The 23,536-nt window shown below is 32.3% G+C and overlaps 6 protein-coding genes across 6 annotated transcripts; 3 read left to right on the top strand and 3 right to left on the bottom strand.

Moving 5' to 3' along the window:
* Positions 1 to 6,931: 6,931 nt before the first annotated feature.
* On the bottom strand, positions 6,932 to 8,393 carry LOC118444741 (trypsin-1). The gene is made up of 7 exons (XM_035873296.2): positions 8,327 to 8,393; positions 7,998 to 8,086; positions 7,819 to 7,928; positions 7,586 to 7,724; positions 7,390 to 7,503; positions 7,130 to 7,310; positions 6,932 to 7,035 (listed from the first exon to the last, which is right to left on the bottom strand). Exons 1-7 carry the CDS (start codon positions 8,391 to 8,393, stop codon positions 6,932 to 6,934), a joined length of 804 nt encoding a protein of 267 aa, XP_035729189.1.
* Positions 8,394 to 11,351: 2,958 nt separating this feature from the next.
* LOC118444732 (trypsin-7-like) lies at positions 11,352 to 16,657 on the top strand. The gene is made up of 8 exons (XM_085659621.1): positions 11,352 to 11,488; positions 11,744 to 11,832; positions 12,050 to 12,191; positions 12,383 to 12,493; positions 12,889 to 13,041; positions 13,728 to 13,952; positions 14,061 to 16,209; positions 16,569 to 16,657. The coding sequence occupies exons 1-6, from the start codon at positions 11,381 to 11,383 to the stop codon at positions 13,872 to 13,874; spliced, it is 750 nt and encodes a 249-aa protein (XP_085515747.1). The 5' UTR covers positions 11,352 to 11,380; the 3' UTR covers positions 13,875 to 13,952; positions 14,061 to 16,209; positions 16,569 to 16,657.
* LOC146872693 (trypsin-4) lies at positions 15,029 to 17,002 on the top strand. Its single transcript, XM_085659816.1, has 5 exons — positions 15,029 to 15,083; positions 16,151 to 16,209; positions 16,569 to 16,657; positions 16,733 to 16,871; positions 16,928 to 17,002. Exons 1-5 carry the CDS (start codon positions 15,029 to 15,031, stop codon positions 17,000 to 17,002), a joined length of 417 nt encoding a protein of 138 aa, XP_085515942.1.
* Positions 16,738 to 17,676, top strand: LOC146872694 (trypsin-2-like). Its single transcript, XM_085659623.1, has 2 exons — positions 16,738 to 17,302; positions 17,530 to 17,676. Exons 1-2 carry the CDS (start codon positions 17,069 to 17,071, stop codon positions 17,674 to 17,676), a joined length of 381 nt encoding a protein of 126 aa, XP_085515749.1. The 5' UTR covers positions 16,738 to 17,068.
* On the bottom strand, positions 17,395 to 21,869 carry LOC118444733 (trypsin-1-like). Its single transcript, XM_085659622.1, has 8 exons — positions 21,485 to 21,869; positions 21,323 to 21,375; positions 20,883 to 20,971; positions 20,590 to 20,728; positions 20,378 to 20,494; positions 20,041 to 20,193; positions 17,837 to 18,019; positions 17,395 to 17,665 (listed from the first exon to the last, which is right to left on the bottom strand). The coding sequence occupies exons 1-7, from the start codon at positions 21,528 to 21,530 to the stop codon at positions 17,867 to 17,869; spliced, it is 750 nt and encodes a 249-aa protein (XP_085515748.1). The 5' UTR covers positions 21,531 to 21,869; the 3' UTR covers positions 17,395 to 17,665; positions 17,837 to 17,866.
* A 196-nt stretch (positions 21,870 to 22,065) lies between these two features.
* LOC146872695 (trypsin-4-like) lies at positions 22,066 to 23,536 on the bottom strand. Its single transcript, XM_085659620.1, has 5 exons — positions 23,390 to 23,536; positions 23,033 to 23,201; positions 22,828 to 22,963; positions 22,630 to 22,734; positions 22,066 to 22,520 (listed from the first exon to the last, which is right to left on the bottom strand). The coding sequence occupies exons 1-5, from the start codon at positions 23,439 to 23,441 to the stop codon at positions 22,224 to 22,226; spliced, it is 759 nt and encodes a 252-aa protein (XP_085515746.1). The 5' UTR covers positions 23,442 to 23,536; the 3' UTR covers positions 22,066 to 22,223.

A 23,536-nucleotide genomic window follows, 5' to 3' on the forward strand; every position in this document is an offset into this window, starting at 1 on the left:
TCGCGTTATTTTACACATTCTCGCTGAACTTTAGCTTTCTTTCTTTCTTTACTATGCCTGTCACGTACCTGGGTAACTACTGTACGAAATAATAGTCCATTTTAGATTCCTATTTTCTTTGCCGTTCGTTTCTTGTATCCTGAGGGAGGAAATGTTTTTGTGAGGTACATAGGATGTACAAAAGAGAATCGGAATGTTATTTTCTTCTTAGAGAGAGAGAGAGAGAGAGAGAGAGAGAGAGAGAGAGAGAGAGAGAGAGAGAGAGAGAGATCGACTTTGATAATAGTACATATTCTATATTTCCTGTCGTCTTTCTGATTGGACTTATTTTTTATTTTTCTTTTTCTTTTCTTTCTTTCTTTTTTCATTCTTATCAAACTTCACAATCGTTCATTCGAGAAACAAAGTTTCGGAAAGAATCTTTAAATATTTCTATAATTCACTTTATATACCTTGAAATTTTTAATATGTTTCTAAGTACATAAAGTAACGGGAGAATCGATTGACAGAGGAGAAACGCATGGAAGAAAATACTTTACTAGGTGAGGCGCGTTTGTCGCGTGGAAAATTTGGGGTGAGATGGGGGTGGTAGAGTCTAGTAGTTTACGGTTGGCGTGCAATGCCGGCATGAGAGAACGAGAACGAGAGGGAGAGAAAAAGAGAGAGAGAGAGAGCGGGAGAGAGAGATAGAGAGAGATAAAGATAGAGATAGAAATAGAGAGAAACGGGCGAAAACTTGGAGGAAAACAATGACGGGATAAAGGACCGTAACGTATACACGTTACATAGAGTCCCCAGCAGTCGTTCTTCGTCTCTACCCCCGTATAAAAATTTTCCGCCAGCTCGGGTATCCGGCCATCGTATAACGCATACGAGATGGTTATACCGGTAGAAGTATAACACCGAGATGTAACTCGAATATAGTTCGGGTGTATAACGTGGTGGTGGATGCTTTAGGTATGGGGTTACGGACGTTGATGTGTTCGATGTGGAAGCAAACGTTGACTTGCAGTGAGAATATACGCAAATAAGACTCGCAAAATCGAGGCGACAGCCTCGCAATATTTTTCCCGAGACTCGGGTAGACATATTTATCGTTCTTTTCATTCCTTTGATCTCACTTCTCTTATCCGCCTTTCATTTTTTTTCCCCCTTCCTACTCTTGAAGCTTCATCGTTCTTTTCCGTTGGCATACAGGAAAGGTAAACTTCGTATAAGGGAAAACAAATACGTGATCCGAACGAGAGGCTCACTACCGTAATAAACGGCATATCGAATGGTTTACTTAGGGACGATAATTGACATCCGTCGAGAAAATGAATTCTAGTACTACATATTTCGTTTTACCAAGGATCTATCAAGAACAATGATAACAATATATTTAATTGTTGATACTGTTTCTTTACTTTCTTCTTTTTTTCTTTTTTTTTCATTTCGATATATATTTTATAAAAGATGATTAATAATTCAAAAATATATCGTTATCCTAAATACTGGGGAATGATTATCAAGATTTTCCGTCTCTATGGATATAATTTTACGATATATATATGCCCATGAAATGAGCTTCAACGATAATTATAAACCGCGAACGATCGATAATTAAATTCCATTAGCCTGTGTCGGTTTTCATATTGTTCCTGGACTTCAATATCTTACGAATTTTGATTAGTTGAAGCAATTTTTTATTGAACAAATTTCTTTTCTTTTTTTGTAGTATATATATGTCTAACAGTAATAGTGTATTTACTGAATTTATTTTGAAAAACCAATAATAAACTTACGATGTGTCGCGATCTGACATGTGTTTGTTTATAATTCGTTATTCAAGTTCGTCAAAGATTGACACGGAGAGAATTTCGATCGACTTTCACGAAGTGTCAATGAAATCTACGAAGTCCATCGTTGGTTAACTTCGTTTGGACGACACTTTATATTTTCGCGAATGAGTGCGAGCGCCGAGTGGCATCATATATCCAGTAACGCACCAGGAAAAGCACGACAGGATGAAATGGAATCCTGTCCCGTGGACTCGTCACGCCCGACAGGTACGAAACGATCGGATTTTGGAAAGAGCGATGAGGGATGGAGGGAGCAAAGGCTCTGGAATTATTTGCACGTCGCGCTAGTGGAAACCTTTGACAAGATTTGCACGAACGTATGTGTCGATCGTGAAATCATGGATTGCGCTCTTGGTTATTCTCGTTTTCAGTATTTGAATCTCTATTTCTACCCTCCTTTTTGAAATATTTTTAACGATCTCTCTCTCTCTCGTTCTCTCTCATTTTAGTCGAGATCTTGATAATGAGAGTAAATATCATTATATATATTATTATAATGATATTATATCTTGTGGTATATATTATTACAAATTTTTAGTCACTCTTATAATTTTTTCTTTTTTTTCTTCAAACGTAATATTAAAGTATATACATATATAAATATATATATATTCAGTAATATATAATCTAAATATTTCACGTTAAAGTATTTGAAAATGTGCTGGACGAAACCATCCGGTGGTTTCTTCGTTTTCATAAAATATCGGAATAGGAATTTTTTGTGATTTTTTCGCATAACGTACGGGTGAAACCGACTGACGTTACGCGGCATATGCTACGTCGTTTTAATACCGCACTTATGATTTATGTATTAAGATACATATTCCATCGGTAGCCAAAGGTTCTTTCTCCGCATTAATGCTGACGTTGATTTTAGAATTGAAGTGTTTCTCGTATTCTCGATATCGTAGCTTTTTCGATACTGAAAAAATTCTGATATTACATGTTCCGAAGGTGCATCGAAAATAACGGGCGAAATTCGTCAAGTTAAGCTTTACTTACTCATATAACTTGATGTAATACGTATTATTTTTAGTGAAAATTTTCCTCTTTATATCTTTATTTTAACGTTATATTTTTGTATTCCTTGGGGGTTTTTATTCTCTTTTTTTTTCTTTTCTTTCTTTTCTACTTTTTTTCTATTTTACATAAAAAAGCATACGAAAACGAGGTAACGAGAGGACGAATTTGAAATTTTCGTTCTCGTCTATCCATTGTAACAAAGATCGATTTGCGATACGAATAAAATTCGATGCGATAACAGCAACTAAACCACACGAGCAACGCGAAATCATAAAGGAATGTTTTGACGATGAAAGCTTTTAAAATAGATTCTGATGGGCAGAGGTTTACGAATACAAAATAGGTCTTCGATAAGAAGCATAATCTTAACCAATGCCAAGAATTATTATTCGTTGTTGATTAAACTTTCTCATATCAATAAGTGAAACGAATGATGTTGGACCATCAAGGTGCGAATTTCGAATTTTTTATGAATACGAAATTTTTTTTCTTTTTTTTTTGAAGGAGCACTCTCACTCGCTCCTTTTTCGCGAAGATTTTTGTAATGCCTTTAAATTTTCGTTAATGTTTAAGAATGGAGTGCTGCCGGGCAGTCCCTGTCTGAACGCCATCTTGTAAACGACTTAAATTAAGAAAAACGTTCATACCAAGAAGTACTCCTGGAAAGATAGTTTGCCGTTGCGTTTCCCAACTTAGTGCTTCTTTCACATCTTACTTCCTTATCCTTGTGGAAGATACGACTTCATTCTTTATCTTTTTGACTTTAAAAAGGCCTTCTTTCCTTGATTACCTTATATCTTTTTTTTTTTTGGACCTCTACATTGAATAGCGTTTAGAAAGCCTTGGGAGGAATTTATAATCGACATGAGTGGGTAAAAAGTCTATATCCAAAAAAGATGTGTTTTTCTTTACTTCGACTTTTCTCTTCAGAGCTTTTTTCATTCAAACTTTTAGTTTAGTATATGTATGTATATGTCTCTCGAGTAGTGTAAAAAAGACATTAAGGAGAGATACAAATTTAATGAAGGAAAAATCCACATTATTTTCGCACAGATAAATTTACTAATTATTGTATGTGTGTGTGTGTGCGTATATATATATATATATATATATATATATATATATAAATATATATATACACAGTAATTGGACTGGAGTATTTAAATTGGTACCCGAGAAAATAATAATATAATCTCGAGTACGAGAAGAAAAAAAAGAAGAGGAAGAAGAAAAACAAGAAGAAGAAGCGATATATGGGATGGAAAGGAAGGAAAAGAAATTCTCATGGGACCTAAATTCTTTTATTTTTTAGTCGAGTGGAAAAAATATGGTATACAATAGGAGCAATGACATTGCATTCACCAAAGGGCGTTGCGTATTTGTCCGTTTTATGTTATTAAGTTTCCAACGTACTGAAAAGAACGAAGGTAAAAAGTTAGAACGAGAGAGAGAGTGAGAGAGAAAGAGTGAGAGGGAGAGAGAGGAGGAGAGAGAGTGGGAGGGAAAAATAGAAGGGTGCATTTCATGCAAGGGATAACTGTGGCTTCGTAGCGGTGCTAATATCGTCGAGGATCTTGCCAAATTGTCGCAGTAAGCGCCTCGACTATGGCATTTTCCGTACATACTAAGCTTTTGCTTTTCTGTAGAGCGATTTTGCAGAAAATGCCATCTCTCTTTTTGTCTGTCTCTCTCTCCTTTCTCTCTCTCTTACTTTGAAACCACATTTTCCGTTATCCCCTCTTCTCTCCATTCTTTTCTACACGATACTACTCTCTCACCTTGCGGGTTATTAACGTTTCCATTTACTCCATTCTCTGTGGGGTTAATTGACGGTGTACAAGAAGATATTTTCCGTGGAATCGTTATGGGGCATTCGTTTGAGAAAAATGTTCACTATTCTCTCACGAAATTTCTTCAGTGAATTTTTTCAATCGTCAGTGAAAACGTCAATAACGATATTATATCATCTATTATTTATCGTGGTTTTTTCTTTACAGATTTTTATTTATTTATTTTTTATTTTTTTTTATTTTCAGACGTTCCTTGTTAGTTTTATTTTCTTTAATTTCTTTGTTGCGAAGCTAAAATACGCTTCTATCTTTTTTACAAGATAATGTTTACATTTGATTTACGTATTTTCGCTCGGGACGCTTCGCTCGGAACAGCTTCGGATATTATTCAATGTTATATAGCCTTTTTGTAATATTCGTATAGTATAATGTATATTTCGAAGGATACGATGTCCGTCATGTGATGGCTCTACGTCTAGTTAGTATTCACTGTATTTTACCGTCCACTCTGGCGCAAATTACCGAATTATGATTCATAGTCCCTTGATATAGTATAGAGAGCGTCATATAATCCTCCGAAGAATCCCTTTTATCACGATTATGGATATCAAAGCGTTATAACTATATTGTTTTATATCTTCATTCTGTCCTCTTTTATCTTTCTATATATACATATTTCCTATTTCGTTGTTAATAATAATCGTTGCTCGTTCGATTACGTCGTTAACGATCGTGCATATTAATGAAGAGAATGAGGATTAGTGTATGAAAATTATAAAGAGAAGAGCTTTCAGAACGATCGTAATAATATCGTAATAAAAACAATTTTCCTTCATAGAGCGCCTATGACTAACAAATGATTGAACTTTCCTTTTAGATTGTCTAACAGCTATTTAGTTTTTAAGTAAAACTTCTATATAACGAAATATTATATTTTTTACAAAGTATCTTAAATAATGTATCTTACCTGTATTCTATTTTTTGTTTTAGGAAAGTTAATACTTTTTAAATCATATATCTCTTCATTGAGAAATTTGATAGGTTTTAGAATGTTTCAACAGTACTTTATTATTTAATAATCGTGGAACATGCTTTATTAGCTTGGGCGTATTATTACTAATAAACGAGTAAAATGGACGACCATCGTAGAAGTGAAATTAGCGAGGAAATGCGAGACACCGCATAATCATATTAATAATAATCGCTGTGGTTAATGACGTAATATCTTGTCATGTTATTAACGATGCTTCGGTTTAAGCGATAAGCGATAAGAGATAATGAGAACACCTAAATCATTTTGAATCCGAAGAAACAATTTAAAGCAAAAAGAATTACTTTTCCTTTGAAGATTGAGAAATAATCGTTTAGCAATTGATAGATTATTAAGATTTAGTCATAAAGAATTAATTCTATCAATAATATCGAAGTACTATAATTGAAACACTTTACTGAATACTTTAAAATTATTTTTACTTGTTAACAAAATCTATCACTAAATGATAGACTTTGTTAAAAGATATTAATATTACAAAAAGATTTGTATAATTTTCTAGTTTAAAATCGTGCACAATTTTTTTCGATTAAACGATGCGATGCTATTTAATAACCATTAAATTAGTATAATATTTTCTAAGTAAAAATAATGTTTTTTTTTCATATCATTTATCGATCGACCTCATAATTTCGGATCAAGTCTAATACGTTTCGTAGATTAAGATGTCACTTTTAGTCGATCAATGATAGTTTTCTTTTTTTTTTCATGCCACCGAAAGTAGTTTTCTCAACAGTATGAAGAAGCAGCGTCACGACGCGGAAAATAAGAGTGGAAGACGAACCAATGAGTGAACTCGACGAATACGGATCGATGTTGTGTTAAGTATCGATGGTGTAGCTTGCGGATCTTATATCCGACTTAATGGGATCGTTACATTACCTCGGACTTATTAGCACTTAGCATTGTTGTTTCGATAAGACTAGGTATTTTGGTAAGACTACTTAGCAAGCATATTCTTTGCTCATATTTCATATTGACATTCTTTTCATTTATAAGTATGATAGATATTATATTTTATTTTATCTTAATCTTTAAATATCATTATTTTAATAATCTTTCGTTATTTTCAAGAAGTAAAATAATATGGAATATACATTTTTTTTTCTTTTTACTTTTATTAGATAATAAAGTATATATGTAATTCAAAAATTACAATTAATCGTGAGTATGAATATCATACAATATTTAAATAAATTTTAAAGAAATCGAACATTTGTCCTCGATTAAGATATTGCGGTTTCTTCTTTAATCCAATCTATCATGTAGGATAGGTTCTCATACGTAGTTGGGTATGAAAATCCACAAGATTCGCTCCACGATGCTACACCTATATTAAAGAATATTTCAGATTATTATTTTTAAATTGTTCATTAATGGTTATTCAATAATTTACTCAAATCGAATAAAAAGTGTTAGCTTGCCAATTAATGTGTTATTTATTATAGCCGGAGCACCGGAGTCACCTATGCAAGGTTTACGATCGTTGGCGATAATACAAAACATTCGATTAGTCAATTGATATCCGTACTTCGATGTACACTCTTCGTTACTAATTTTTTGTAGATTAGTTTTTTTCAAGTTCTTGGAGTATGGACCAAGATTCTGTAAGGAGATATTCAACGGTAAAAAATATTTTAACGTAGCCGTTTAAAGAATATTCGTAATCTGTTATCTCTCTTACCCGTGTCGTTCCCCAACCGACGACAGTAATTTCAGTACCATTCTTGATTACCTGATCTTTTTCAGATAATTTAATTGGTTGCTTAAATTTATCAAACACTATCTTCCTTTTTAACTGAAACATAAGATTATTTTTTGTAAGACACTTTAGTCAATTAGCTAAGATAGTTAATTAAGCGATGGTAAAATGTCGTTACCTTAACAAGTCCAATATCGAAATCGTAATTTTGATAATTGAAGGCAGGATGGACAACGATCCTTTCAACGTTATACGTCGTACCGTTTTCATAATAATACGTGCTACCCGCTCTAATGTGGTATTCTCTAACGTTTATACTGCAAGAAAAGGAATATTCGAATTTATAGGAGAGAACTTGTCAATAGAAACTATATCAGTATACTATATCGAATGAGTTCGAACTGGTCTTGCCTGAGAGCACACTGAGCCGATGTTATTATCCACGTATCACTGATAATACTACCGCCGCAAAAATGTTCGACATCGTGACCAAAAATCGTGACATTGTTCTGTAGGGAAACCTGCAGGGAAAGAATAATTTTCTAAATGTCAAATGGCCCGTAAAGTTCGATCGTACGACGTATACTAACTGCAAATGGATATTCTTCTATAACAGCATTCTCTCCTCCGATAATTCTTTGTCCCACTGACTTCAGGCTTATTCTTTTCCGATAATAGTCTGTATGACATTCAAATAAGATGGCGATATCAGCGTATCGTTTACAATTATCTTTTCATCAAAATATTTCAATTCAATCGTACGTTATCTATAAATCTTTAATAAGTTCGATTGTTTCTTTAAATTCTAATATTATATAACAACTTTTGAATGAATTATATGTGAAATTTTTTAAGAAAATAATTGTTTTAAATTGTTTTCATGATTAATTGAATAGATGTATGAAAATATTAGGCATACCTGAATCAAAGATGTCAGACGTCCAAGAAGAACCGAGAAAGGAAATTAGTACTACCAGCTTGATCATTTTAGTGTTGTTTGAACGAATAATGGCTCTCATCGTACTATATAAAGCTTTTGAAATTCATATATACATGTATAGGATTATATTCTTGCGTATATCATAAAATTGTTAATTCCTGTAATAATATGACTGGGACAGTTTACTCATCGTCACGATGGGGAATTTGTAAAATATTCGCACGCAAAATGACTCAAACAGTTATGTAGATAATTTTGAGCTGCATCGTTGTTGCGCCATCAATTCAGAACGTCGTATTTAAATTTCAGTCTTCGTCTTTAAGGGAATTAAATTCGGCTGCAGTCGTAGAATTTCTAATATAAATATTCAAGTATTTTCATGTTTTGTAATTAACAATCTTGCTTTTTTAATTTACATGGAATATATATAAAATCTAATTTTGTTCTGGATTGCGTATACTTTGTCTAACCTGTTTATATATTTTTTCTCTCTATTCAACGAGTAATTTACTTTATTAGATCCAGTTGAAATTTATTTTCAGACGGATGAAAAATATTCTATTTCTCTTAGGGTGACATTTTTGAACATCTACCTACAGACAGAATGAAAAGGCATCGTCAGTGACGTAAAAAAATAATATGTTAATTACTTAATTATAACGGCAAGGCTTTATCTAGGATGTTACTTGCGAGTAATTAGTAAGAATTCTAAATTAAAGTAAAAATGCACTTGTACATAGGTGCACCATATGGCGAAGCTTGAATGATAATGTACATAAGCTCAGAGTAGTCCGAATTTCGTAATAAAAACTGAAGAGAAAACACGTTGTAATTGCAATTACGTATGCAGACTTTTGTTGATTTTTTGTGGAAATGAGACCGTGGATTTTCTCTGCCTGACAAAGTAGATACTGTATACATATGAGTATACAATGATGAAATATTTTTCGCGAAAATGTGACAAAGTTTTTTCGAATTGTTTTTTATTTTCTTTTATTTCTTTATTCCCCCTCTCCTCATAATACATATATAATTTTTCTCATTATCTTCTGTTGTATGATATCGTATAATAAACAAATTTTTTGTTGCATACGAAACGTTTACGAAATGGAAAAAAGCTGAATGTGAGTTTTACAAATTCGTAAGCATATCGTAAATTTGGTTAAGCTGTTTTCCATTCGATCATTAGACTTTTAATATACGCCATCACCATTGACCTGGCAATTTCTTATCGATATTGACGTTGTTGATGCATGCGCACCAATTAAAAAGCCATTTCGGACGATAAAGTCGATCTATATTGGTTTTTACGCTCAACGTATAGTCGTAAGCAAGGTTTATTGATCTTTTGATAAATTTTATCGATGCTACGAATTCATAATAATTTCCTAACATCGAAATATCCATGACTATGTGAAGAAAATAATAAAAAGATACTTGCTCTAAATTTTTACGAATAAACCAAGGAAAAGTTCTTTTTCTTTTTTCTTTTTTCTTTTTTCTTTTTTAATATTAATAATATCACTAAATTCTTATGACAATATACGTTCGTTTAGCCGTAGAATTATTATAATTTCTATTTCAACTATATGATACATTCATTATGCGCCATATCATTAATAATAATAGATGGCTTATTTCATGCGGGTTAGTCCATATAATATTTACGTTGCACTCGAGTTCCCGCATTTTCGAAATAGTTCATTCAACTACATAAATTATTACACAGCTTTAACTTTACGCTGATGCTATATCCGTTTGCTTAAAAACGGAATAGTTCTTTTATAAATTATCATCTAAGCAATAATGTTTGATATTTAATGTAACTGAATTAAATTAAAAGAGTTTTAATAAGATTTAATAAAAGTAAACGAAAAGGAATAAATTATTCGCGTTCCATTGAAATTAAAGTACGATATTATAACGAATAGAAAGAAAACAAAAAAAAAAAGAAAAAACAAAAAATATTAAAAAATAGAAAAAAGAATTGCGCGTACGGACGAATATTTCACGGAACATTTATTAAACTCTTTCGTAATGCTTAACGGAATACGTTAGCTAATGGAAGAAGATAGACGAAGATAGATTTAAAGATAGATTCACATTTAATTCGATGTACGATAACGATTAACTATAACTTTCCTGTTCGTTGAAAGTGAAATCAAGAAAATAGTTACGCGGACGACGGAAATGTTAAAATCGTAAATTTCTTTAACAGTGCATTCAAATGAACTAAATATTCGTCAGGTGGAGTATATAACGAAGCATTAACCGCTTCCCTTTTGGCGGACTATCGTAAAATTCATTTCCATATATTCTCATTGGATAATACATAGATATAAGATATATACACGTATACTATGTGCGCATCGAAGCATTAGAGCATGTGTATCGGTATGTAGGAAGTGAGAGTTTAGCTCGTTAAATACGATGTCTTCTAATCCGGTAGAGTCCTATCGTAAGATTAAGACGTTTTGGCTGGAAGCATTATCTACTTCCGTTAACGTTCAACATTAATTCACCTCAACCCGTTAAACTCAGTACCGTTCTTCGTCTCACTGTCTTCCTTCTCTTATCGTTGATTTCCTCTCAAATTCACCGTGACGTTAGCCGTTTCGCAAAATTTTCTAATCTCTCCGGTATTGCTTCGGTAATTCTAGCGAATCGAAAGTGGAATTAAATGCGGTTACTAATTGTTAATGTTACGAGAACAATTAGCAATTAGAAATTAATCGATATTTAAGTAATCTGCTATTAAATTATTTTAATTAAACAACTTATTTTAGAAGTATTTTCCTATTTATTTATATTAATTATATATTATATTGTATAGTATCTTAATCAAAAGAAACACTTGAAGATATTTTTGGATGAGATGTATCTTACTTGAAAACACTTCAAATGAATCAATTCGTGCTATCGATATCGAAGAGTGTAGTCTGTTATCAGTATTGCGATTCGAATCGCATCGAGTGAATTTAATATTGTCAGCGATGTTAGATTAGTGTACGTATTTTAGTTTAAGTAGTAAAGATGTTGTACGTTCTTTTCTTCATTTTTTTCGCTTCTCTGTCTACAGCAGATATACATCCTAGAATTATAGGAGGAACGACTACCACGATAACTGCACATCCATATCAAGTAATTATAATTAGTTTTTTCTTGTTACTTTAATACAAGGTTGCTTTAAATATTTCTTAAACAGTAAGAATTCTTATATATGTAAATAGAATATTTATTTTAATCATATTTATTAAATAGAAGTCAATTAATTAACAAGTTATTATGCGAGAATATTATACTACAATAATTTGAATATACCCAAGTATTAATATATATATATTTAATTTATTCAAATATCAACAATATTAATTTCGATTGTTTATTTCATTTAAGGTATCCATCATTTATAAAAATAAACTTCTCTGTGGAGGTTCAATAATAAGTAAATTATGGATACTAACCGCTGCACATTGCATTGATAGGTTCGTATAAATTTTATCTCTTTAATTAATTTTATTCAAGTTATCACATTTTCCTTTTGATTGTATTTTGCAAATAATATCATTTATAGGCGTTCGATGTTCGAAATGCTGTCGATTTGTTTGAATCTTTCGCAGACACATCGTTTAAATTTCGAAATTGTTAATTACTCCGATATGTTGTTCTTTCTTTTTTTTTCTTTTCCTTTTTCCTTTACAGTGTAACAGCCCAAGCACTTTCCATTCGTGTTGGAAGTACTTATTTTACTAAAGATGGTACACTCATCCAGAATATAGCTCAACTTATTCCACATAATCTTTATGACGATCATACTTTCGATTATGACGTTGGCTTGATAAAGGTGAGCGGCAGAAAGCGAAAGCTTTCGAAATATATTTTCTTTTAATTTTATTATCTTATTTTGTCTTGACTGTTCGTCGAAGTTCTTAGATTCTTAAATTTTATCTTATATGCTGTATATCATTCTTAGCAAGATGCAAAGAAACATACCATTTCTATAAAAATGTTTTAAATTGTATTTTTTTTTCTTAGTTAGCGTCAGAGCTGAAGTTCAGTTCGACAGTGAATATAGTGAAATTACCTTCGGTGAACGCAAACGTGCCAGGTGGAATCAATGCTATCATCACGGGATGGGGAAAGACGGTGAGATTTTTTTTCTCTTGGGGGATATATCATTCCGATGAACGCGTACGCGTTTCTCACGTTGAGTTAGTTTTGGACGTTGACGCTCGTCGAGACTGATTACCGGCGATTTGTGCAAATAACGGGAGTTTGCCGATCGGTCGACATTGTCTGGTTGTCACAACAAACATTCCTCCTGGCTTGTCGAACGTTTGCCGGATTTCGATTGGCAAACTGTGAGTCGTTAGAAAAGGGTTACTCCTCTCGTCGATGCCAGCTTTAAATTTCGATCGTATTTTCCTTCTCTTCGGCAAATCTCGGAACAAAAGCCAGAGGAAATTGAAATTATCCGACAGAAAAGGGGATATAAAAATAACGGCTGTTTAATCCATGAAATGTATATTTTGAAATTTCAGGGAACGACGGATACATCTAACGCGTTGCAAGCTCTGACAATACCTACCATTGATCAACAAAAATGCACCGAAATCTTTCGTAAGAGCCCGTATCAAATCACGCAGCGAATGATGTGTGCCGGTTATCTCTCCGGTGATAAGGACGCTTGTCAGGTAAAGTAAATTGTTAAAGTGAGTGACATAATTTTTCAGACATTTTTTTCAAAATGGATAACTGTTTTTAGATTGAAAAAGTTGCTTTAAATATCTATGTAGAAAAAAATGCATAAAAAGAAATTGTTATACTTGGATGAAGTAGGTCAAAAATGAAAAAAGAACAATAGTAACGCGTGCATTTTTATTTCCATTAGAGTTTATTCAGATATTATTCTGTTTAAAAAAGCATCCGAATATTTGTATAATTAAATAACAAAGAGATATGAATGCCATACTTATAAATTCAGAATTAAATTTTGTTCAGATTTTATTCGATTGAAAAGCTTTCGAATATATATGTAATTAAATAACGAAGCGATACAAGAAACGATGAAAGTATCTATCCGATAAATTCTTCAAGTGATATCTTATTTTCTATTTTGAAAGGAATAAAGCGGAATATGGTATATTTTAAAATTAGATTAATCAGTGAATACCTCTTACGTCATATTGAATTTCATTCGCGATGTTTTGTACATCAAGGAAATAGAGTTATCAAATCATAAGATATTCTTTGCCCTTTTATTTTCTATTGATCAATTTAACTGAAATGTCTCGTTGTTTAGTTTTCACGTATTATTTAAATATAATAATAATTTCCAATCAAGATATTTCTAATAAATTTCTCATTATTATGATCATAGAGTGATTCCGGCGGACCTCTCGTGTATAATGGCGAACAGATAGGTATCATATCCTGGGGTTTAAAGTGTGCAACCAAGGGTTATCCTGGAGTATATACAAAAACGTCTGCCATACGTGCTTGGATAACAACTATGACAAAGATATAAAAAAAAATTTATTTTACTCTTGAATCAAAATTGATAATGCCAAAGTACTAATTAGATAAAATACTATTCTGAAAAATGGTACATTTATTTTCTAGTCTCTTGGAGTTTTCTTTTGATAAATTTATTATCCGATACTGAAATAGAAAAATAAAAATTTAATTTGCATATATTTATATATATTTGCAGTTTTGAGTGTGCCTCTATAATTGCAGTTTTGAATGTGCCTCTTACCATTAGTGGACTCTTTCGTCGAATGAACTTCAAATTAACAATGATTCATAGTCGTTATACGATGGTACGAGAATGATTACGTAAAATACATCCTCGATATCGTCGAAGCGTATCGAGAAATATTGGAGTCTGGTTTGCAGGCAGTTTAAATGGCTTTCGTGGAAACAATGAAAGTCGATTATCCTAAGAACGGATTTCCGGTTGGCATTCTTTCGTCGAGAGAATGACATTATGTTGTCAATAGTCGTTGAGATTCATTCGAGTTATTTGGCAGAACGAAACTAACAACTGTGTTGATGATGAATTTCTCGACTATAGTTTAATAGCCAATAATCTTTCATGTTTTCCAAATCAGTTTTGTAAAAGAAAATGTTTCAATCTTGAATCTAGAAAAAGAGGAATTAAATTTGTGTGTATTTTTAATGAATATACTCAATGATGGATCGAGGATTATGATATTACCATTTAATAAAATTTGTCGAAGATATGGAAGATCGATGAGTTTATAGAGGTTTTACATTTATAAAATTATTAAATCCGAAATGTGACCCTTTCTATGACCTTTCTCAAAATATTATACATGGATAAATCAAGTATGTACATATATCAACGACGTCGACTACGTGCTTTCATTTTTTGAATCCAATTTTTACATAATAGAACTATAGCGTATCAATGTGTGCACCCTTTAAACAGGGATTCTCTAACATCGAAATTTCGAGCCAGGAAAAGTACTCACGAAATAGCAATAAAATTTTCGAAGGGAAAAATCCGTTCGACCTTAAACGCTTATCATTGTCGTCATTCGGAATTATTAATTCTCGAGCTGACGCGAACGTGTTCTGAATTTCGTCGCGGTGTGACCTTGCATAAACGGTTTTCTAAGTTCGCACAGATGTCTAAGTCGTAAAGGGCATCACGAAATGGCGATGCTTACCTTTGGTCCTAGAACGCTGGCACATAAAGAGCATTGCTATTGTACGTGATACGGTGATCGTCATCTTCTTCAGAGGGTAATACACGAAAGGAAAGGCTAAGGTTCAACCACCTTCTCTGTTCTTCCTTTGGCTCACCTTGTGCCCTTCGACTCGTTAAGAATCATACCGACCGCGGCATACTAATACAATGCGCATTATGGTTGGTAAGCAATCGATATTACCTGGATATCTACCCAGTTTCCTACTAGTTCAGCAGCTTGCATGCACTACTTCCGTATATCCACTCTCCAGATAACAATGAGATATAACACTAGCACGGAAGCGTTTTGTTAGACTTTACGCTGTCCTCGCATCTAGGCGAGCACACGTGCGCCGATTTGTAATTTTACCTTTACCTTTCCTTGTTATATAGCCCCATGGTATTTCTCACTGAGAAGGAAGTTCCTAGATGTTAAATACCTTGGAACTTTAGCGGTCTATGGAAATATATGTATAATTATGTTATTGGATTACTCGAATATTTGTACGATCGAGTTCCTGAGCACTCCACGTACGAGATTGGTATCATCGTTCGCGACGTCATTAGATGTCTCTAAGTAGAACAGCGCATGCTTGTTATGATTCGAAAATAACCGACATTTTCTTTAACTATAGTATAAATCGATCATCGACTGTCAATAGATGCTTTGATACGAAGATTGCGAAAAGACTGATTCATCATTTAAAATTGATACAGACGTCTATTAACCTGGATTCCTAAATATCGAAATAAAAGAGAATCGAGCCGAACGACCGACAGGTAGTTCTTTCCTGGCTTTTGTCTCGACTCGTCTCTCATCATGCGTACTCGACTTTTCCTATCGTTTCTTTTTCTCTTCACACAGCTGGTTCTCTCTCAGGATTTTAATTGGGATTGTACGTATCGTTACTTTACATTCTTTTTCCTTTAATTCCTTTAGCATCTTCGAAACGATCACGTAATGGAGAAATTTCGTTACTTTGTTCGTCGAAACGAGATCGGAAGTCGAGCGAGTTGTTGATAATAGACGGCAATTGCTCGGCAACAATTCCTGGCGAAATATTGATCTGGATAATTCGGCATTTTAGACGACGAGGGTCGCATTGTTGGTGGCCAACAGACCAGCATTCATCAGCACCCCTACCAAGTGAGTGTTTTGGACAATTATTAACTAGTTAAGCGACGATCGTCGAATCGAAATCCTCGGGGCGTAACCAGTGAGACAAATATTGTACCTATGTTACGATGTAGTTTCTCTAAACGGAACTAGAAACGCGAATATACGTTATATATTATATTTCGTCGATTCATTGTATTTAATATATTTACATAAATCAATTGGATTATTATACTTAATTTATACGAAAGGCATGAAGATTTTTTATATCTTTCTTTTAAAAAGTTGTCCTGAAAAACAGTTTTGTGTTAACGTATAATCGATTTTAGCTATGAGTATATTGATAAATTAGCATAATCAAGTACAATAATATATGCTCGAATTCATAGGTTTCTGTTCGATTTAATATTCGTCACATTTGCGGTGGTGCTATCATTAGTAACGAATGGATCGTCACTGCAGCTCATTGCGTAGAAGGGTGCGTAGAATATTTTATTTTTATGAATAAATTATTTGTACAAATTTGTATTATAACTTATATCTTTCCTCGCAGCTCATTAGTACGGTACATCTCGATAAAGGCAGGAATATCGGATTTAAAAATGAGAGGTATAATGATACGTGCTAAGGAAATTATTGTTCATGAAAATTATAATCATCAGACTTCCGATTATGATATCGCATTGATTCGAGTGAGTACTCATTGTTTAAAATCTATTTCTACAACGTTTATGATAACTTTCCAAAGGTTCAAATCGATACTTCGAATATTATATTTGATACGTCAAAAGGATTCTTTTTTGATCTTTATCTTGTGATATGAACATTTAATTTAGTTCTAATATAATTACACTTATAGTTAGAGAAGTCACTTCATTTTGGACACAATATGAGACCCATCTCTTTAGCAAAAACTACGGATCAGTATACGGCAGGTTCCAAGGCCGTTGTGACAGGTTGGGGTGTTTTGAGAAAGAATGGTGTGTTGTCCGATAAATTACGCGAAGTAAGAGTACCGGTAGTCTCGAATATAAATTGTTCGTACTTGTATACGGGTCGTGAGATCACGTCAAGAATGTTGTGTGCTGGTTATTTAAATGTTGGTGGGAGAGATGCTTGTCAGGTAAACAACAATTGATTTCGATCCATCGAATAAGTATACAAGTTTATTAATTATTTATTTTTTCTTGTACATTACTTGATACAATTTTAATTCACTTCTGCAAATTATTTTCGGATAACATTTTTTGATATATTTTCGTAATAATTTTAATACCGATATGCTTACATAATAATTTATTTGCGAAAGAAACGAAAAAAAGATGATTGCTATTTAATTATTTCTTTTAGGGTGATAGCGGAGGACCATTAGTACAACAAGGAAAACTAATTGGCCTTGTATCTTGGGGTTATGGATGTGCAGAACCAGCATATCCTGGGGTTTATACGCGAGTAGCAGCTTTTAGATCTTGGATAGCTCAACATGCTGGAGTATGAGAAATGCAATGGAGACTTTTTAACAATAATGTTTCGGAACGTAGGAAATATATTTTTGTATATTTTTATTACTATATAAATATCCAATTATTACAATGTTTTATGTAGACATTGTTCTCGTATATTGACGCCTAAGCGACTATTCCTGATATATACTTACATATATTTTCTAATTTTCTAAATCAATATTTTAGTAGTGGACACCCGAATTTGATGCAATCCACTCGAGGTAATTACTGATACGGGTATAGACACCCGGATGTAGCATAGTCTCACATCCTAATCCATAGGATAGAATCCCAATCAGCATCTGGTCTACCATGAGAGGTGCTCCTAGATCTCCCTACAAACATACGTGAGACGATTTCGGTAAATGATCAAGATCGTGTTCAGATTAATTCTCCTTGCTCGTCCATTGTTTGCAAATAACTCGAACGTCGCTCTTCAATTTTGGCCATAACTCTTGTGTAAATACTTGCAACGAGATCGAATCGATTTCAATGTTTACACTGACGTTCTGTTATTGACTTGGTATTATTGTTTAACAATAATAGAAAGATCAATAAAACGTGACGTTCGGTAGAATCGACGTTGGAATTCCTTATCACATATAGAGAAAGAGGAAAAGAGAGAGAGATAGATAGACAGATAAATAGATAGATGGATAGATAGATAGATAGAGAGAGAGAGAGAGAGATTCACGAATGTATTCGCAAAATTTGAAGCGAAGAGAATGAATGCGAGTCTGTTGAGGCATTTGGTGGACGATTTTATTAAGAAAAGAAGTTTCGGCACTTTATCGTCAGACTGGCACCATTATATTCTTTCAATAATATTCAATTTCGATTCCGTAGTTCGTATTCTGTATTCAAGAAGGTTCTCTTAAGCATTCCCAAAGCTCTTCTCGTCGGAGAGTACTTTTCAAGAGGACGCTGGAGTATCGTTAGGGGTTCAACCTGCATGAATCGAGCACAAAGAGTCCATTTACGGATATATCGCCGAGATACTTTCGAAATTAACGTTATCACCGCGCCATTTCAAATGCCGGGGCTTTCGAATACAGAGGACTCGAAGAGGTCTCTCCACGACGATGCGAGTGGTGCTTGCGCGTGCTTTCGTTTAAATCCTTTGAAAACGTGTCGATCGAATAAAAACCGATTTTCATGGAATAAAAAGCGCGAGTCTCCGGGATAGACGTGTGACGCCTTTCATTTTTATCATAGCTATGCGTTGAAGTGCGATTTTTTTTTTTATTATTTTTTTATTCTTTTATTTGTTTTATCATCATTATTATTTTTATTTTTTATGATCAACAAATCGTGGCGAAGTGGTCGATAATAAATTTTTCGTGCCCCCTTTTATCGGATTTCAACGTGACTTTGTATTTGATTACATTTTTCCATGGTAGTTTTTTTTTCAAGTATTTCAATAAAATCACCGTCACTCGTGTTAACTTGTAAAATAGTAATTAAATTGAGAGTTTCTAGCGGGAATTCGCGGTAGTGCGTTAGGAAAAAATCGTATAAATCGTTTGTTGTTGACAAATGACAGTAGTTATCTAATACATCACTGTAACAATCACAGAGGACAAAATTGTTGTTGATTTTATACTACATCGATCATGACGAAGAGATACATGCATCCATTTTTGTGAGACATATTTGAGGTAAAATGATAACGCCTAAAGGAAATTACTTTTATCTGAGACTAGATATTGCTTCATTTTTTGATCGAATAATTTCTTTTCTATTTTTGATTTTCCTATCCATTTAGAAATAGTACCTACTTGTCATGATATATGTAGGTACTTAAGATATATATATTTCTAGAAGATACAATATTTAATTTACCGTTACATTTATAATCAGATAAGATATTTTATAATAATTTACGTTTCGATGTGATCAAAAATAAAATAATATTATTATTGTTTAAGGTTTTTGAATATTTAGTCAAAAATTATTAACCTCGATTTTATTCAGACAATAATGTGTAAAGCGTTGAAAAGGCTTTCTTATCAGACGGAGATAAAGAGAAAGAAAAAATGAGAAAGAAAGAAAGCAAAAGGCGTGCTTTCCATAGTAAGGTCTCCCATTGTTCCTTAACCTCTGCCTCTGACAACCGAACGTGCTTCGTAACGGAAAGTATATAGATATACATACATACGTATATACTTATGTACGCGGTTTAGTTTATACATATGTATTATACGCCATGATCATATATGCGTTTATCGTTCAGATATCCAGAGGAGGTCAGAAAACATCTTGAAAGCATTTACTTATGAATGCTTCGCGATCATCGGTTATTTTCATTTTTTTTAATCTCTTTTATTCATCTATATTTTTAAATAAATTCTCTCACCTGACACGTTTCCACTCCTTTAGTCATATTACCAGCACAAAGCATTTTCTCGGAGAGTGGTTTATAGCTAGGCATAAAGGACGCGCATCTCTTCTGATTTACGGTCATTACACTTATTACCGACAATTCAGGTTCAATAGATATTCTCTGAAACTGAGAATCAATCATAATGCATGATATTAAATATTTGGATATTAAAGATAGATCAAAAGTTTTAGGACTAATAAATAGAAAAGAACTGACAATCAAATTGTGCCTGTCATATAAATGATTAATTAATAATTGTTGTTTAGATAATATAAAAAATAGTTAAATATAACCAATAAATTTTATTTACCGATTTTCGTTGCCAACCAGTAACGAAAGATGTGGTATTATCTTTGATAAAATAATCTGCATTTTCTGGCAAACCAATTGGTTGTAAGTTTTGTCCGAACATTACTGGCATTTTCAGCTAAATAACAGATTTATCTTAAGTATACTTTTTCTTTTTTATAAAGAAAACATAAGAAAATTATCGGTTAATATTTTTGTATTAATGTTATATACCCTTATCAATGCTATGTCGTTGACATTGATGTATTTGTCGAATTGATTATGGATAACGATGTTATTTATATCCAAATTATTTCCATTTTTTATTAAAGATTCAGAACGAACGCGTATCTTGATATCGGATGTCTTCGAGCTAAAAATAATTTAGAATGATAGGATACAAGATTTTTTCGTTGAAATAATTGAATTAATTAGAAATTCCAGATATATTTTTCTCTGAACATTAAATCGAATAAATAGTAATATTCATTAACGAAAAATGTAATATAGGAGAGAAATATATATACTTGAATACACAGGATGCTGCGGTTAAAATCCAGGATTCGTATATCAAAGCACCACTACATATGTGCTTTCCGGATTTTTGAACAGATACCTAAAAATGAAAACAATACTTTTTAGTGATTAATGAAAGAAAAATATAAATGATACAAATTTTATTTTATTTTTAATTATCTATTATGCTTAATAAAATATATTTAATGTCCCGTTTTCGTTTCTTTCTTATAAGAATAATTTTATCTTTAAACGCTTACTATCGTTAAAACTAAGAAAAGAGTTTAAAATTGTTTAATAACGATAAGGTGTAGATATCTTTGTCTCTGTCTGTCTTTCTCTTACTTTCTTTTTTCTCTTTCATTACAAATTATATAACAGTTATTTTATTTAGATGATCGAGAATAATCTGCACAATATAAACCGATAAAAAATTATTTCATAGACTTACGTGATAGGGGTAGTCTTTGATGGACGCTTTTTTAGCCTCTCCAAGAATGAAAACTATATATACATAGATATATGTCATATATACAATCATATTTATTAAAAATATTTTTATGAAATAGTCCGAATTTATTTGGGGAAAAAAAAAAGAAAAAATAAGACTTACTTTCAATGAAGATAGTACAAATCAATAGGATGCTCTTTAAAGTCATTTTGTTGATGATCGATCACACCTCGATGATAGCACACGCAGAAATATCTCATTCTCTTTAACGAAATTGGATATAACATCATAGATAAAATTTATTTCGGACATTATCGATTCTTAAGTCAAAAACATTTTTCGTGTAAATCGGAAAGATTGTCGTTTTTTCGGATCTCCATTGTAACTTTTTTGACATTTTAACATCGAAATAATGTCTACAGATAAAATTTGATTTTCCTTATGTAGTTCTATTCCATAGCTTTATAAACAAGTCGAACGTACGAAGAGATATCGTATCATCTTAAAATATAGCGATAATATATCGTAATGATCAATAGATTAGATATAGTCTACTTACAGTCGTCGTCGGAAAAGTATAATTATGAAGAGGTTTTATATTATTAGTTTTATATTATTATAGAAAACTATGAACAGTAGTTGATAGTTAGTAATTAACAACGGCATTACAATTTTATTGTTATGTTAAACTATTATAATAATTAAAGATAACGAATTTTTTTTACGTTCAAATGTATGTATACTTGTAATATCGAATTTAATATATATATTTTCACAATCTATGTTAAAATTTTTTCATGTTAAATTTTTCTTTTGTTGAAGTTTTTGGAATTTTACATGTAATATATACAATTTAGCATGGAGTCAATACATTTAATTACACTTTTTCATTTAAATCATACTAAACACCACTCATTTTCAAAATCCATAAGCGTAAAGATGCAATGTTAGTATATACACCGGGATAATTTGGTCGGGCACATCCAAATCCCCATGAAACGATTCCGTAAAGTGTACCATTTGCTGTAAGTGGTCCTCCGGAGTCACCTTGACAGGAATCTCTACCACCATTCTCAAAACCGGCGCAAATCATATGTTCAGTTACATTGGCAATGTTGTTGTAAGTTGCTTGACAGTTTACTCTGCTAATAATGGGTACACTTACTCCTTGTAAAGAGTTTGGATTATCGCCTGATTCCTGTAATTAACAAATTGTTCATCTCTACATAGAAGAAATCAATAATGAAAAAGTTGTGATATGTCCATTATACAAATTATTTGGATTAAATCAAAGATTTATTGAATACCTTTAAACTACCCCATCCAGTGACATTCATAAAACCATATTTTGGTTCAACGAAAGTAAGTTTTATCGGTTTTACTTTGTTACTCAAATATATTGTTCCTTCGACCTAAAATCAAATACACGGAAAATGTAATTTGTTCGTTGTTTAAAAGTGAAAGTTGAATCTACTATACAACTTTTGTATGTCCTTCATACATACTTCAAGAAGACTGACGTCATAATTTAAAGTTATAGGATCGAACATTGGATGGGATACAATTCTAGTGACCGCATATCTTATACCTCTTTTCGTAGCATTACTACCCACTGATACTAAATAAAAGTATAGTTGGAATCTGAAATTAATAAAATAGTATTAATATACTTGAAATTTAATTTCATTTCTGTGATATAAAAGAAATTACTGCATGCAATGAGCAGCGGTTATAACCCATTTTTGGCTAATTACAGAAGCACCACACAAGTGTTCATATTGGAATAATAAACTCGCTTGATAAGGATGATCCAGAATGCTAACTGATTGTCCACCTACGATACGATTATCCAGAAACAGCGAATGCTTCAAATAAAATCCTACAATATCATTGATTTAATTACAAAATTAAAAATACATGTATTTTTAATAATTATTAAAAATTTTAATAATTATTAAATAATTATATAAAAATTATTAAATATCATTTATACAAAGTTTTGGATGAATTAATTTTATAGTATTTAATAATTTTCTTTTATTTATTTAATTTCGTTATAATACTTACCGAAACATCCCGTAAAGAGGGCTGCGAAAATAATAAGGAAATTCCGCGACATTTTGCAAGAGTCAAATCCATCTTTGCATTAAAGCTTTTATACGATCAACGCCAACAGTCAATGAGGTTGGATCTTATCTCACGTGTAATGATTTG

Source organism: Vespa mandarinia, chromosome 10 (assembly GCF_050613455.1).
Source record: "Vespa mandarinia isolate Hongniang chromosome 10, ASM5061345v1, whole genome shotgun sequence".
NCBI classification, from domain to species: Eukaryota; Metazoa; Arthropoda; class Insecta; order Hymenoptera; family Vespidae; genus Vespa; species Vespa mandarinia.